The sequence below is a fragment of the Bombina bombina genome, chromosome 12, assembly GCF_027579735.1.
Source record: "Bombina bombina isolate aBomBom1 chromosome 12, aBomBom1.pri, whole genome shotgun sequence".
NCBI classification, from domain to species: Eukaryota; Metazoa; Chordata; class Amphibia; order Anura; family Bombinatoridae; genus Bombina; species Bombina bombina.
This window is the reverse complement of record NC_069510.1, coordinates 126,136,619-126,153,791: the sequence shown is the minus strand read 5'-3', so window position 1 is coordinate 126,153,791 and position 17,173 is coordinate 126,136,619. Positions and strand designations below refer to the sequence as shown.

The 17,173-nt window shown below is 37.5% G+C and overlaps 1 protein-coding gene across 1 annotated transcript in view; it reads right to left on the bottom strand.

Annotated features, from left to right (window-relative positions):
- Nucleotides 1–17,173, bottom strand: part of USP20 (ubiquitin specific peptidase 20) — a 213,834-nt gene that overhangs the window by 87,601 nt on the left and 109,060 nt on the right. The window contains exons 14-16 of the mRNA XM_053695835.1: nt 5,356–5,450; nt 2,299–2,332; nt 2,164–2,209 (exon numbers count right to left, since the gene is read on the bottom strand). Of these exons, the coding sequence (XP_053551810.1) occupies nt 2,164–2,209; nt 2,299–2,332; nt 5,356–5,450 (175 nt within the window). The remainder of the gene's footprint in view (nt 1–2,163; nt 2,210–2,298; nt 2,333–5,355; nt 5,451–17,173) is intronic.

The following is a 17,173-nucleotide window of genomic DNA, read 5'->3' as shown; positions in this document are numbered from 1 at the left end:
AGAGTAAGGCTAATAGATCCGAAATCATTTGATAAACCTGTTTTTGTGACGACTTTTTCTACTCAATATGATCAGGTCTGTAATATAGTCAAGAAACATCTACCTATATTATTGATAGGGCATTTAATGATGTTATGGATAGGGATAGAAAGAGTAAGGCTAAAAGATCCAAATCATTTGATAAACCTGTTTTTGTGACGACTTTTTCTACTCAATATGATCAGGTCTGTAATATAGTCAAGAAACATCTACCTATATTCATGGGTGAGAAGGATCTGTATGAAGTCCTTCGTAAAGGGAGTTGTTTTGTGAGTAAACAAAATAAAACATTATGTAATATTTTGACTCCAATTATGATTTGGAAGAATAATCCAACAAAGTGCTTAAAATCTAGCTTGTTTTTCTTTAAAGACCATAATAAATGTGGTGGTCATTTATGCAAAGCATGCAACTATACAGCAGTGTGTACCACTTTTCAATCTTGTGTCACTCAGGTTTATTAACTGGAAGCATTTAGTAATGGCAGAACAAGGTTTGTAGTCCATCTTATTTGGTGTAAACAAAGTAATTTCCAATACATGGTCTAGTACTATCCGGGAAGTCTGTGAAAGGATACATGGACATATGAATGATATAGATAAGATCATACATTTTTCTGCATTAGTGACACTTTATTGTTGAACATCAGGGGTCTGCTCATTCTTTTAAATGGTGTGTTATTGAACTAGTCAAGAGGCTACCTAGAAGTGGAGATATAGAAGCTTTACTAGCAAAAAGAGAAGCTTTCTGGATCTTTCATTTGCATACATATGTTACACTTGGTTTCAATATTGAAGCCGATATTATAAACTTTTGGCAATGATTGCTAAGTACCCTCCATCTTCCTTTTCCCAACATTTGTTAATGATCTGTCAGGAATATAAAACTATGTATAATATAAAGTATATCTTTATCTTTTATTGTACCAATAAATATGGGTATAGGAGACAAAGGTCTATTATTAAGGTGGTGTCTTGCCGAAATGTGTAAGACTGTGTCGCTACTACTACTGTCGATGTTGCTGCTTTTTCAATAAAAATAATCTTTTATCTATCTATTGCCTAAGTTTCTGGAAAAATACAAAGCAGCCTCACCTGTAGGCCGATTCATTGTCACTGCTAAAAGGTTAAACATTCAACAGAAATATCATTACATCCCCTTTCTTTGTGAGCTCTACTTATACAACTTATATCATCTGTCAACTTTTTGTTAAAAATAAAAATAACTGAATGAAACATTTATATAAACATTAAAGGGCCATGATACCCAAATGTTATAACAATTGAAAGTGATGCAGCATAGCAGTAAAAAGCTGACTAGAAAATATCACCTGAACATCTCTATGTAAAAATGAAAGATATTTTACCTTTAAAATATCCTAAGTATTCACACCCCATTATTAAGGACTTTAAGCGGCAAATCAGTATGTCTGTTCCGGGACAGGCAAGGGAGTGAGCCTGATGCACACTCATGTTATTTCCCTATTCAGTTTAAGGAAGTTTACTATGAAATCTCATGAGAGTTAAGTGAAATCTCATGAAATCACAGCAAAAGGAGTTCATGACCTCAGCACTGTCAATGCTGATTGGCTGCAGTTCCTTTCTTAATTATTTTTTTACCTGCAGCTGGACAGCAGCTGAAGTATAAATTTTTACAAAGCACTTACTCTGCTGAGGTGAGGAAATTGTGAGGTAAAATATCTTTCTTTTTTACATAGAGATGTTCACGTAATATTTTCTTGTCAGCTTTTTACAGTTATACTGCATCAGATTTAAGTCATTTAGCATATGAGTATTATGCTCCTTTAAGGAAAAATCAATTTTACCCACGTAGATCTTCCCACAAGGGCATCTCATAATATAGACCATCATGTCTGAACAGCAAAAATATCAATGTTTCAAAGAATGTATTTTTTTTCCATTTACTAGGTGTTCAAAACAATAAGGTTCTTGAAAGTGATACATCATTCCGATTAAAAACTTTTTTTTTCTATTTTAATATAGCAATACATAGGGTCCCATTTTATAATTTTCTTAACATTTCCTTTTTTCCGTATGGATTGGAATGAAGTGAACATGTGAATTTAGTCTACATCAAGAAACAGACAGAAAGCAGTGCCCTCACCTCTGGAAGTCGCAGCACTTTGCAGTATTTGACACCATTGCGCAGCCTGTAGAAGTTCAAACAAAAATGGTCTTACTATACACATCAGTCAGCACGTGAGAGATCATAAATAGAAATTCTATGGCACTCACTTACTTTTTACACCGTTCACAACTGTACATGTTATCACCTAGTGGAGAAGAAATGGATCATAATGCAGAACTTGAATGCAACCTTACAGATAAAACATGCTACCTAAGGAACTGATTAGTTATGGTTACAGAAAGGCAGAAAAGCTTCTCTCATCCTATATTTTACTCTCTGTATCTTTAAACTACCAAAAGATTTGCTGTGTAATTCTTATAAGTGGTTACAGTATTCCAGCACTGAGTTCAGGTCTTTGGTGGATCATATAAATGCCCTAGGGGTAAGTATGCTCTCACGCTCTCTCTAATGTCTGCAGTCAAGCACATAGTTTTATTCACTAGGACTAGAAATCCGCAACTATATACAAAAGTACAAATCCAGCATCAAAGAGGCCACTATGTTTATAGGAAAGTGTCACTGTCTGATCTGCTATACACATGTTTATCCTGTATATAACACACTGTGTATTACTAGTGTGTAACTAAATGCATATAATAGTTTACAGAAGAGCGTCACTGTCTGATCTGCAATACACATGTTTATCCTGTATATAACACACTGTGTATTACTAGTGTGTAACTGAATGTATATAATAGTTTACAGAAGAGCGTCATTATCTGATCTGCTATACACATGTTTATCCTGTATATAACACCGTGTATTACTAGTGTGTAACTGAATGTATATAATAGTTTACAGAAGAGCGTCATTATCTGATCTGCTATACACATGTTTATCCTGTATATAACACACTGTGTATTACTAGTGTGTAACTGAATGTATATAATAGTTTACAGAAGAGCGTCACTATCTGATCTGCTATACACATGTTTATCAAAAGGGGGGGATATAATGAGCGCAGGGTGAGACCACCAAGCTGTTGAAAAAACCTATGAGTCCCTCACATAGGTCAAACAAATAGAACAAAAATAGAGAAACAAGAGCGCTAAAAGCTAAAGGTGGATACAGATATTATTGTGTCCAGACCAAAGTAGTAAATGCAGATTTTTCAGTATTAATAACTGGTATATACCTATAATAACAGCATATATTACCATAGGATATAGAAAAAAATGGAAAAGATAATATAGAATATCAAAAGTGACTTGTGCCAAACAATTTTAATTACACATAAACCAACACAAATAATAGACACTATGAATAATAGTTAAAAACGGACGTCTCCGTTAACTTAAAAATAGGTTGCCACCATATCAAAAATCTGTAAAAACAAGACTGTGATCCGTTGACTTTGTATGTTCAAATAACGTACTGTTTATGTAGATACAAAGTTCCGCTAAGTAAATTGCTTGCTAGCAAACGTAGGTCTGTAGTATTCCCCAATATTTTAAATCAATTTATGTCTTGAAATGTTTGTGTAATTTATTATATTTTGGCGAAACTAAGAGAATGATTAGAGATAGGATAAGGGAGCACCTCCTGTGCATTGAGAAAGGAGCTGATGATACCAATCTTTATAAACTTTTTAAATCAATACACAGTGGTAACACAAATGATTTAAAATATTGGGGAATACTACAGGTCAAACAGAATTGGAGGGGGGGGGGAATATAGAAAAATTTCTAAAATTAAAAGAAGCTGAATTTATTTATAGATATGATACCCTATTCCCGGCTGGCCTAAATTCAGAATTGGATATCTCCCCATTTTTATTAGACTAACACTGATCATCTAAACAATTTACACGAATCTTGAATTAATCCCTTTAAAAACATCTTTTTTAAGACTATTAGCAATCATAGACCTGTATCTTAAACTGTTTTCTCAGATTTTAATCTGTATAACATTTTAAAATTAAAATTAAAAATGCTTTTAAAAGAATTGTTTAGAATGTAATGTATAGCTATATGATTTTATATTACACTGTACTGTATTCAATATTATTAAATTATTTTTATAACCTTTTAGCTATATAAATATAGTTTTAGTGTTGAAGAGTAGAGATATATTTTTATTCACTCTTTTGGTTGCCTAGATACAGAGGTTTGCCAATACCACCTTAAAATCCATACTATCTAAAAAGAGACATTAAATTTGACCAATAAAGAGTCAGCTACATCTTCAAAAAGGCACACATGTTACAACTAATTTATCTTGAAAAAGCCCTGCATAGGGAGAAACGCGTTGATGTGTTGTAACTTGGAGAGACTGTTTATTTGTTAGTTGCTGGAGCTACACATATATATCCCATTTGGACAACGCTGTGTGATTTCTACCACAAACTTTGGAAAATACAGATTGGGATAATTGCTAACAAGCCAAGCCGATTCTATAACAAGAAGTATCCTCTTTTACTGGCACTCTCTGAATTGGTTGAGAAGTCCTAACAGAGTGTCCCTATAAGTATTCTGCGTGCTGTCGGCACCTAAGGGCAGATACTTTACATCTACGATTCTATTCATCAGTGTTTCATGCTGATCACAACCAGGACCAATCAGACGGCCGATCTGAGACAGCGCCTACAAAAGTGATGTCATCCCATCACGGCTGTAATCTCACTCACGGAGGACACAGAGTGAACACAGCCTGTGGGTAAGCCTACGTTTGCTAGCAAGCAATTTACTTTGCGGAACTTTGTATCTATATAAACAGTACGTTATTTGAACATACAAAGTCAACGGATCACAGTCTTGTTTTTACAGATTTTTGATTTGGTGGCAACCTATTTTTAAGTTAACGGAGACGTCCGTTTTTAACTATTATTCATAGTGTCTATTATTTGTGTTGGTTTATGTGTAATTAAAATTGTTTGGCACAAGTCACTTTTGATATACTATATTATCTTTTCCATTTTTTTCTATATCCTATGGTAATATATGCTGTTATTATAGGTATATACCAGTTATTAATACTGAACAATCTGCATTTACTACTTTGGTCTGGACACAATAATATCTGTATCCACCTTTAGCTTTTAGCGCTCTTGTTTCTCTATTTTTGTTCTATACACATGTTTATCCTGTATATAACACACTGTGTATTACTAGTATGTAACTGAATGTATATAATAGTTTACAGAAGAATTTCACTGTCTCAATCTCTCACCTTTTAACTCATCAGCAGCAAAAAAGGCAGCCAGACAGTCCTCTAACGTCACTACAGGGCCCCAGAACCAGCTTGGGATGCACGAGACCACGAACCTACAAGAGGATAAGCAGCAGTGAGCAGTAATGATAAGCGACAAGTGTCACCTTAACCAGCCATGACACCTCAGCCTGTCATGTCACCAAAACCAATCATGTCACTACAGCCAATAATATCACCAAAACCAGTCGTGACAACAGCCAATCATGTCACCAAAACCAATCATGTCACAACAGTCTGTAAGGTCACCGAACCCTGTAATGTCACCAAAGGTAATAATTTCACTAAAACCAGTCATGTCACCAAACCCTGTAATGTTACCAAAGGTAATAATTTCACTAAAACCAGTCATGTCACCAAACCAGTCATGTCACCACAGCCTGTAAATGTCCGAAAACCAGTCACCTCACCAAAACCAGTCATGTCACCACAGCCAGGAATGTTACCAAACCCAGTCATGTCACAAAAATCAGTCATGTCACCACAGCCAGGAATGTTACCAAACCCAGTCATGTCATCATAGGAAGGAATGTTACCAAACCCAGTCATGTCATCATAGGCAGGAATGTTACCAAACCCAGTCATGCTTACCAAACCCAGTCATGTCATCATAGGAAGGAATGTTACCAAACCCAGTCATGTCATCATAGGAAGGAATGTTACCAAACCCAGTCATGTCATCATAGGCAGGAATGTTACCAAACCCAGTCATGCTTACCAAACCCAGTCATGTCATCATAGGAAGGAATGTTACCAAACCCAGTCATGCTTACCAAACCCAGTCATGTCATCATAAGAAGGAATGTTACCAAACCCAGTCATGCTTACCAAACCCAGTCATGTCATCATAGGCAGGAATGTTACCAAACCCAGTCATGCTTACCAAACCCAGTCATGTCATCATAGGAAGGAATGTTACCAAACCCAGTCATGCTTACCAAACCCAGTCATGTCATCATAGGAAGGAATGTTACCAAACCCAGTCATGCTTACCAAACCCAGTCATGTCATCATAGGAAGGAATGTTACCAAACCCAGTCATGTCATCATACACAGGAATGTTACCAAACCCAGTCATGTCCCCAAAACCAGTCATGTTACCATAGGCTGGGCATGAGGGATCCGACAAGCCTTTTGGGTGAAAATGACAAAATTCACATATGTTGTTATCGTTACTGCTACCTGCTACCAAATATATACAGCTGGGAACGTCATGTTGCAAATAGCTATATAACAGGTTCTCTGCAGGAAGTAAGGCTCTTGCTTTTGTGTAAAGATAGCGCTTGTCTCACACATCCTAGAGAGGACAAAATGCAACACCTGTAACTAGGTTTCCTGCAAAATGCTGCAAATAACCTACAGTAGCTACTGCAGGTTGTACAACGTCTCTAGGGAGCGTGACACAAGCACAAGCTTACACAAAGCCAGAGGCATTTATGTTTCCTTCATAGGAAAGGTTTATGCTTTATCAGACTGGGGAACTACTGAAGACACTGGCCCCAGTGCATCGGGATTCTCATATGGAATTTACTCTATTTTACAAATTGTCCCAAACCAACAACACAGCCACCATTCAAATGGGAAAACTCACTCAAATTATATAAGCATTATAATGTAGTCAAAGGGACAGGAAACTCAAACTCTCATTCCATGTACAATCTGTAAACTTAGCGATTGGCTGATATGTTCTGTACAACCCTAACACGGCTACATACAGCACAGTGATTAGCTGATATGTTCTGTGTTATTCACAACACTGACACTGCTAAATACAGCACAGTGATTAGCTGATATGTTCTGTGTTATGCACAACCCTGACACTGCTACATACAGCACAGTGATTGGCTGATATGTTCTGTACAACCCTGACACTGCTACATACAGCACAGTGATTGGCTATGTTCTGTGTAATGCACAACTATGACACTGCTATATACAGCACAGCGATTAGCTGATATGTTCTGTGTTATGCACAACCCTGACACTGCTAAATACAGCACAGTGATTAGCTGATATGTTCTGTTATGCACAACCCTGACACTGCTAAATACAGCACAGTGATTAGCTGATATGTTCTGTTATGCACAACCCTGACACTGCTAAATACAGCACAGTGATTGGCTGATATGTTCTGTGTTATGCACAACCCTAACACTGCTACATACAGCACAGTGATTGGCTGATATGTTCTGAACAACCCTGACACTGCTACATACAGCACAGTGATTGGCTATGTTCTGTGTAATGCACAACTATGACACTGCTACATACAGCATAGCGATTGGCTATGTTCTGGGTTATGCATAACTCTGACACTGCTAAATACAGCACAGTGATTGGCTGATATGTTCTGTGTAATGCCCAACCCTGACACTTTTGCATGAAGCACAGCGATTGGCTGATATGTGCAGGAGCTTGTCTGTATCTGTACCTAACTGGCCATGACAAAGGGCTTAACATAAAGAGCTTGTAAAACATTTTTGTATACAGATCATTTACATTGAAGTGCATCATTTCATAAAGAATTGACTAATGTCCGTTAACTCTTTAACTGCTGAGCCATTTCCTCCTGTGCTGAGCTGTTTTCGAGTCTTTAGATGATGCTCACATCTAAGCCCTAGTGTAGAAACACACACACATTTTATGTTTTTTTCAGCAAATTCACACTACAACATTATCATGATGCATGAGAACTGCACAACACAGAGGGTGAAAATATAACTTATGCTTACCTGATAAATGAATTACTTTCATGGTGGCGAGTCATTACTCTTAATATTCAACTCCTGGTCAATAGGAGGAGGCAAAGATTCCCTACACACCAAGAGCTTTTAATCCCTCCCATCTCTCTGTTATCACAGTCTAACGTACAGCAAGAAAAGGACAAAAAAAGGAACTGCCGCCAATAGAAAGTATAAATGTGGGCAGGCCTCGTGGACTCTCACCACCATGAAAGAAATTAATTAATCAGATAAGAATATATTTTGTTTTCTTTCCTAAGGTTGTGAGACCCCACGAGCCACTACACCTGAGCTCTAATACTCAAGTTGTGAAGTCCAAGGCAGGCACCAATTTACCAGACACTGCAGCCTGTAGGACTTTACTGCCAAACACTATCTCAGAAAAAGCAAAAATATTAAAATATTAAATGAAGTGTGTACAAAAGACCCTTTGTTGCTTTTTAAATCTGTCCTAAACTTAATTATTAAACATAAGAAATGGAAACATATCTGGAAAAATTAGGTGGAATGTGTTTTGGGTAGAAAATTACCCACCTCAGTTAAGCCTTGTGAAGTTCTCTCTTTTATATCTATTTACCAAAACTCAAGTAGGTTACATGTAGGGAGTGATGCAAACTATTGCCACATTGAAGCATAGAGGCTAGTGTGGGCAGCCTTGCCGGGTGCCCCTCTCTAGGGAAAAAGGACAGAAAACCTCACCATTTACCAGAACAGAGGCACGTGGATTAGCATAGAACGTCTGCATAAGGTTATGAAAATCACCAGTTATGCCAAATTAGCCCAGGAATGTGAGCAAGTGGCACAACTCCCCTCTGTCGAACACTTTTTCTCCACATCATTTGCAAGAACACAGGCGTCCAACATAGACCCGGTCTTACAATCACGTTTAAGCCTGCAAATAATGAGAAATTACTGCCCGCGTTCAACGAATATTCGTAACCCAAGAGTGATTTCCTATAAAGCTTGTTTGATCATTGTGAATAATATCTGCTACCTTAGCATATCTGTTTGCTAACAACGAAGTAAATAACTTGTAGTGCATAAAGAAAGAGAAGTGCTCTACCAGGAACGCACAACAGCTACAATAACATGTAGTCTTAGTTCAATATAGATAAGGGACGATAAGATTAAGAGACAGTAGGGTCCCTGTCTGGGGAAGGTAGCATTGAGCCATTGAGGTACACACAATACAAGGTTGCTAGACTAGGACTGATTTCCTCCTGGAGGATTTTATAATATTCACTGGGGATTTTATCTGGGCCTGCAGCCTTGCCTGTCTTACTTACATGTATCGCTTTCCGCACTTCTGTAATTTGTATCAATATATATTCATATCCATATACATGTAATTTGTATCAATATATCCATATACATGTAATTTGTATCAATATATCCATATCCATATACATGTAATTTGTATCAATATATCCATATACATGTAATTTGTATCAATATATCCATATACATGTAATTTGTATCAATATATCCATATACATGTAATTTGTATCAATATATCCATATACATGTAATTTGTATCAATATATCCATATACATGTAATTTGTATCAATATATATATATATCCATATACATGTAATTTGTATCAATATATCCATATCCATATACATGTAATTTGTATCAATATATCCATATACATGTAATTTGTATCAATATATCCATATACATGTAATTTGTATCAATATATCCATATCCATATACATGTAATTTGTATCAATATATCCATATACATGTAATTTGTATCAATATATCCATATCCATATACATGTAATTTGTATCAATATATCCATATACATGTAATTTGTATCAATATATCCATATCCATATACATGTAATTTGTATCAATATATCCATATACATGTAATTTGTATCAATATATATATATATCCATATACATGTAATTTGTATCAATATATCCATATACATGTAATTTGTATCAATATATCCATATACATGTAATTTGTATCAATATATCCATATCCATATACATGTAATTTGTATCAATATATCCATATACATGTAATTTGTATCAATATATCCATATCCATATACTTGTAATTTGTATCAATATATCCATATACATGTAATTTGTATCAATATATCCATATACATGTAATTTGTATCAATATATATATATATCCATATACATGTAATTTGTATCAATATATCCATATCCATATACATGTAATTTGTATCAATATATCCATATACATGTAATTTGTATCAATATATCCATATACATGTAATTTGTATCAATATATCCATATACATGTAATTTGTATCAATATATCCATATACATGTAATTTGTATCAATATATCCATATCCATATACATGTAATTTGTATCAATATATCCATATACATGTAATTTGTATCAATATATCCATATACATGTAATTTGCATCAATATATCCATATCCAGTTGATCTGAGGACAAAGTGGAATTTTATATTTCAGCCCAGAAATCATTTTTATCGCTGGGATTGATCTTTTGATTTGTGTAAAACGTACTATAAAATATCACAAATTCCTGCATATCATCGGTAATATTTGTGTGTAAGACATTATTAGAGGATATTGCTGCTACCAGGGATCTGGGAGTCACATTCTCAACCGTGTTAGCTAGCAATTTGCCAGTTAAATTACTGAATCAGTAAAACAGACCCCCTTTTCCTGATTAAAAGCGTCTTGTTGATGCAGCAGAGTATCCCTGGCCTTTTTAAATTCATAATATTTGCATCTTTTGGATACAGAAAAGAAGTTTTAAATATTCTTCATAAGCAGCAGTCAGGTCAGAAGTCGCAGTGCCGTTTGCCATTTTTCATTTAGAATTATAGTGGGCAATAAACGTTGTAATCTGTCCTCGCAGAACTGATTTAGATGCGTACTGAAATATATTAGGGTTGTCACTATGTTGGGAATTTAAGGTACTGTGACGGTTATTGGTGTAATATCAATTTGAGGTTGAGAAGAGCACAGAAAATAGTCTGTGTAAGAGGAATAAGCTTTGGATAAGCAAATAAAATAATGCTGGCTCGGGTGTCGGAGCCTCCATATGTCTGTTATGCCAAGAATGCTTTTAAAGTTACTAATGATAACAGTTTCCACTTATGTCCCTTTGTATATACCCTTTTATGTGACTTCAATATTGTATCGAGCTGCCGGTCAAGAGGTAGGGCGTGGGCTAAAGTCTCCTCCAAGTATCAAAGGGGAGTCAGCATGGGTAAGTAAGATTGGTTTGACAGAATGCCAAAACTTTGGGAGTGGTTTATTCAGTCCGTAAATGTTACAAAGAGTGTAAGATCGGTCTGCTATTTGTAAAGCGGCTACTATATATCTGCCCTTTGGGTGAATCTCAGAAGCCGATATTTAGACAGGGAGACCTTTCTTAATCAGAATGGCAACGCCACATTGTCTACCCTCTGTGGGTGTGTACAATATGTGACCAACCCATCTAATTTTAATTTCTCGTGTTCAATTGCGTGGTTAGAGTAAGGGTTGGCGCTAACTGTAATCCTAAAAGCCTAGTTATAAAAACTACTCCTCCTTAGTAGTTTGAATTAAAGTTAATAAAGAAAACTAGAGGTGAATAACTGGCGCTAAATGAATAGCTAGGATTACACTACCTACGGTGGAAATTGAATCAATACCTATATAGTAAATATCTGTGATCAAATACAACTCGTATTACAAAAATAACATAAATGTGAATTAACCTAGAAATGACAAGTGCACTTGCTACTTAGTGTCAATCCTTAAAATGCAAATAATGAAACTCTGTGGTCTAATCCGTGCTGTGGTGTGTGCTAGAATCTAACAATAGCCTCAACTAGTATTATGATGCAGGCCAAAGGATACAGTGTGTAAAAGATTAATCAAAATACAAAAGAAGTGTTATAGCGGTCTGCTAAGTGAAACAATAATAAAATCTGTTATAGTGTATAGGTTCCAGTATATGCAAATAAATCTCTCTGACTATAGTTGAAAAATATATATATATATTTAATATTAAACATTAATATAAAAATGTAGCTGACTGTTATAAAATAAAAAACACACACTAGGGACGTCTCCCTTAAGTGTAGTAGGCAAGAAACAAATATTGGCTCCAAATAGAATGAATATATCACACAGATGTCTGATATAACAAAGTTCCTGTATGATGGGAAAGTCACAGTTTTATAACTAGTAAGGTACCTTACTGGACTCGGAGTTATGGGAGCTGGCAGCTCGACCATATGTTGATTCCTAATGCTTTCTTCGGCGTCTGTGTCTTACGGGGTATTTCGCGGCTAAACAACAAACCGCCCGCTTTCGTAATGATTGGCGGTTTGGGCCACACACCCTTTCTTTGATAGGCCGGATGGATCCTCTTACTGAGTGTGTGTGACGGTACCTCTGATGATAGGTGTAGCAGTCCGGTCAATGTCACAACGTCACAAGGTGCCTGTGACCCTTAAATACGGTGGAAGTGTTCCTTAAAAACTGCACTCCATGCAGTATTAGCAGCAAAATAGGACAACTAATATTGGCGCTGATCAGATCCCTGGTCCTCAAGTGGTAGTAGGCTTTGTTCGTCCACAAGAGGGGGCTGGATCGCAGCTGTTAGTGTCGTATAAGTCTCGTAGTGTCCCAATATTAAAAACAAAATCACTGGAGTAAATTCTACGCGTTTCACCCCAGGAGGGCTTTATCAAGATACTCCAGGTATATTACACACACCTTTTAAAGGTGCTCCTTAGATCTCATTGGCCAGTAGATAACCAATCTTATTGGAGCCAATAAACACCACCTCTTTCTTCTTAAAGGTGGAAATTCGTAAATCTGTACACTTACATACGCTTATATACAAACATTTAGGAGTGTTCCCGCTCCGTGATTCACAGTCTCTAAACTGGAGCGTGGTGACGTCAGGGTTAGAGACTGTGAATCACGGAGCGGGAACACTCCTAAATGTTTGTATATAAGCGTATGTAAGTGTACAGATTTACGAATTTCCACCTTTAAGAAGAAAGAGGTGGTGTTTATTGGCTCCAATAAGATTGGTTATCTACTGGCCAATGAGATCTAAGGAGCACCTTTAAAAGGTGTGTGTAATATACCTGGAGTATCTTGATAAAGCCCTCCTGGGGTGAAACGCGTAGAATTTACTCCAGTGATTTTGTTTTTAATATTGGGACACTACGAGACTTATACGACACTAACAGCTGCGATCCAGCCCCCTCTTGTGGACGAACAAAGCCTACTACCACTTGAGGACCAGGGATCTGATCAGCGCCAATATTAGTTGTCCTATTTTGCTGCTAATACTGCATGGAGTGCAGTTTTTAAGGAACACTTCCACCGTATTTAAGGGTCACAGGCACCTTGTGACGTTGTGACATTGACCGGACTGCTACACCTATCATCAGAGGTACCGTCACACACACTCAGTAAGAGGATCCATCCGGCCTATCAAAGAAAGGGTGTGTGGCCCAAACCGCCAATCATTACGAAAGCGGGCGGTTTGTTGTTTAGCCGCGAAATACCCCGTAAGACACAGACGCAGAAGAAAGCATTAGGAATCAACATATGGTCGAGCTGCCAGCTCCCATAACTCCGAGTCCAGTAAGGTACCTTACTAGTTATAAAACTGTGACTTTCCCATCATACAGGAACTTTGTTATATCAGACATCTGTGTGATATATTCATTCTATTTGGAGCCAATATTTGTTTCTTGCCTACTACACTTAAGGGAGACGTCCCTAGTGTGTGTTTTTTATTTTATAACAGTCAGCTACATTTTTATATTAATGTTTAATATTAAATATATATATATATTTTTCAACTATAGTCAGAGAGATTTATTTGCATATACTGGAACCTATACACTATAACAGATTTTATTATTGTTTCACTTAGCAGACCGCTATAACACTTCTTTTGTATTTTGATTAATCTTTTACACACTGTATCCTTTGGCCTGCATCATAATACTAGTTGAGGCTATTGTTAGATTCTAGCACACACCACAGCACGGATTAGACCACAGAGTTTCATTATTTGCATTTTAAGGATTGACACTAAGTAGCAAGTGCACTTGTCATTTCTAGGTTAATTCACATTTATGTTATTTTTGTAATACGAGTTGTATTTGATCACAGATATTTACTATATAGGTATTGATTCAATTTCCACCGTAGGTAGTGTAATCCTAGCTATTCATTAAGCGCCAGTTATTCACCTCTAGTTTTCGTGTTCAATTGCGGTCAGGTTGGTTTACGGTAGCATTGTTATGTCCGAATGCAAGTGTTTAATAGTTTAGAAAATAATGCTGTAAGTGGCTGGGAAGGTGATACCCCCTCACGTTCCACGATACTATTTTAATGGTGTGTGTCATGAAGTATGTAGAGTAAGAAAGGTGTAACCAAATGACAAGAGATGTTAAGGGAACTTGGTATGAGTTTACTGGTTACTGTAACTACGGGGACATTTGTCCAAAATGTGCCAAAGGGGGAACAATATTGGTGTGTGTAGCATATAAAAACAAAGTGGCTAAAGCACTTACGCAGAGCAGAATAGATCTCAGGCAGCACCTCATGGAGGCATATCGACGTAAGATGCTCTCGGTTAAGCAAAATTACTATGAAGGGGGACATAAACCCGGAAAATTGTTAGCTCGGTCGTTGCAGAGGCAACAACTTAAAGCACATATACACTATATTAAGGCTGCGGACGGTTCACTGTTAAAATGCAACAAAGGGATTGCTAAGGCTTTTAATACATACTACACCAAGTTATATAATCTTAATACAGAAGCAGAATCACAGTCACATACGGTAGAGAAGATACAGGCCATAGACAGGTACTTGACCACACTTAGTCTGCCGAAACTAGATAATGAGGATGCTGGCAAGTTAGACGCTCCGATAACGTGCGAGGAGCTAAAGAAGGCTATTGCAGATCTGCCAATTGGCAAGAGCCCGGGACCGGATGGCTTGACCCCAAAATATTATAAGACCTTCTTTGGGTCACTAGCACCAATAATGCTGCAACTTTTTAATAATTTAATAGAGAATCCCTGTCTTAGTCCCGCCATGCTAGAGGCCCATATCACGGTCCTTCCCAAACCTGGTAAAGCACCCACGGTAACAGAAAACTTTAGACCCATATCACTGTGGAATTTGGATATCAAGATACTGGCCAAGATTCTTACTAACCGATTAAACAAGTACTTGCCTGGCCTGATCTCAACAGACCAGGTGGGCTTTGTGCCAGGCAGAGAGGCCAGGGACAACACCTGTAAGGTGGTGCAATTGGTCCAGCATGCCCGCTCACAGGCATTGCCTATGGTCTTGCTTTCAACCGACGCAGAGAAGGCCTTTGACCGGGTCGATTGGGTGTTCCTGCGTCAGGTCATGGAGGCAATGAATTTTGGTAACGCATTTGTAAATATGACATTCGCGCTGTACTCCAATCCAAATGCAAGCGTTAGAGTTAATGGCACTTTATCAGAAACGTTCAAAATTGTCAACGGTACGAGGCAGGGATTCCCTCTGTCACCACTCCTTTTTGCCTTAACTATTGAAACCCTTGCACAGAAGATTAGGGAAAATATTAACGTAGAGGGAATAAGAGTAGGGGAGAATGAGTATAAGCAGGCGTTATATGCAGATGACATATTTACGTTGTCGAACCCAAACACTTCTGTCCCTGCACTTTTAAAAGAGTTACAAACATATGGGCAATTGTCCAATTTCCACTTAAATCTTTCCAAATCAGAATTATTGAACATCAACGCCCCAGCAGATCAAATACATTACCTACACACAGCATATGGCGTCCCCATAGCGCCAACAAAACTGAAATAACAGAATTTATGCTTACCTGATAAATTACTTTCTCCAACGGTGTGTCCGGTCCACGGCGTCATCCTTACTTGTGGGATATTCTCTTCCCCAACAGGAAATGGCAAAGAGTCCCAGCAAAGCTGGTCACATGATCCCTCCTAGGCTCCGCCCACCCCAGTCATTCGACCGACGGACAGGAGGAAATATATATAGGAGAAACCATATGATACCGTGGTGACTGTAGTTAGAGAAAATAATTCATCAGACCTGATTAAAAAACCAGGGCGGGCCGTGGACCGGACACACCGTTGGAGAAAGTAATTTATCAGGTAAGCATAAATTCTGTTTTCTCCAACATTGGTGTGTCCGGTCCACGGCGTCATCCTTACTTGTGGGAACCAATACCAAAGCTTTAGGACACGGATGAAGGGAGGGAGCAAATCAGGTCACCTAAATGGAAGGCACCACGGCTTGCAAAACCTTTCTCCCAAAAATAGCCTCCGAAGAAGCAAAAGTATCAAATTTGTAAAATTTGGTAAAAGTGTGCAGTGAAGACCAAGTCGCTGCCTTACATATCTGGTCAACAGAAGCCTCGTTCTTGAAGGCCCATGTGGAAGCCACAGCCCTAGTGGAGTGAGCTTTGATTCTTTCAGGAGGCTGCCGTCCGGCAGTCTCATAAGCCAATCGGATAATGCTTTTAAGCCAAAAGGAAAGAGAGGTAGAAGTCGCTTTTTGACCTCTCCTTTTACCAGAATAAACAACAAACAAGGAAGATGTTTGTCTGAAATCTTTAGTAGCCTCTAAATAGAATTTTAGAGCACGGACTACGTCCAAATTGTGTAACAAACGTTCCTTCTTTGAAACTGGATTCGGACACAAAGAAGGTACAACTATCTCCTGGTTAATATTTTTGTTGGAAACAACTTTCGGAAGAAAACCAGGCTTAGTACGCAAAACCACCTTATCTGCATGGAACACCAGATAGGGCGGAGAACACTGCAGAGCAGATAACTCTGAAACTCTTCTAGCAGAAGAAATTGCAACCAAAAACAAAACTTTCCAAGATAATAACTTAATATCTACGGAATGTAAGGGTTCAAACGGAACCCCTTGAAGAACTGAAAGAACTAGATTTAGACTCCAGGGAGGAGTCAAAGGTCTGTAAACAGGCTTGATCCTAACCAGAGCCTGA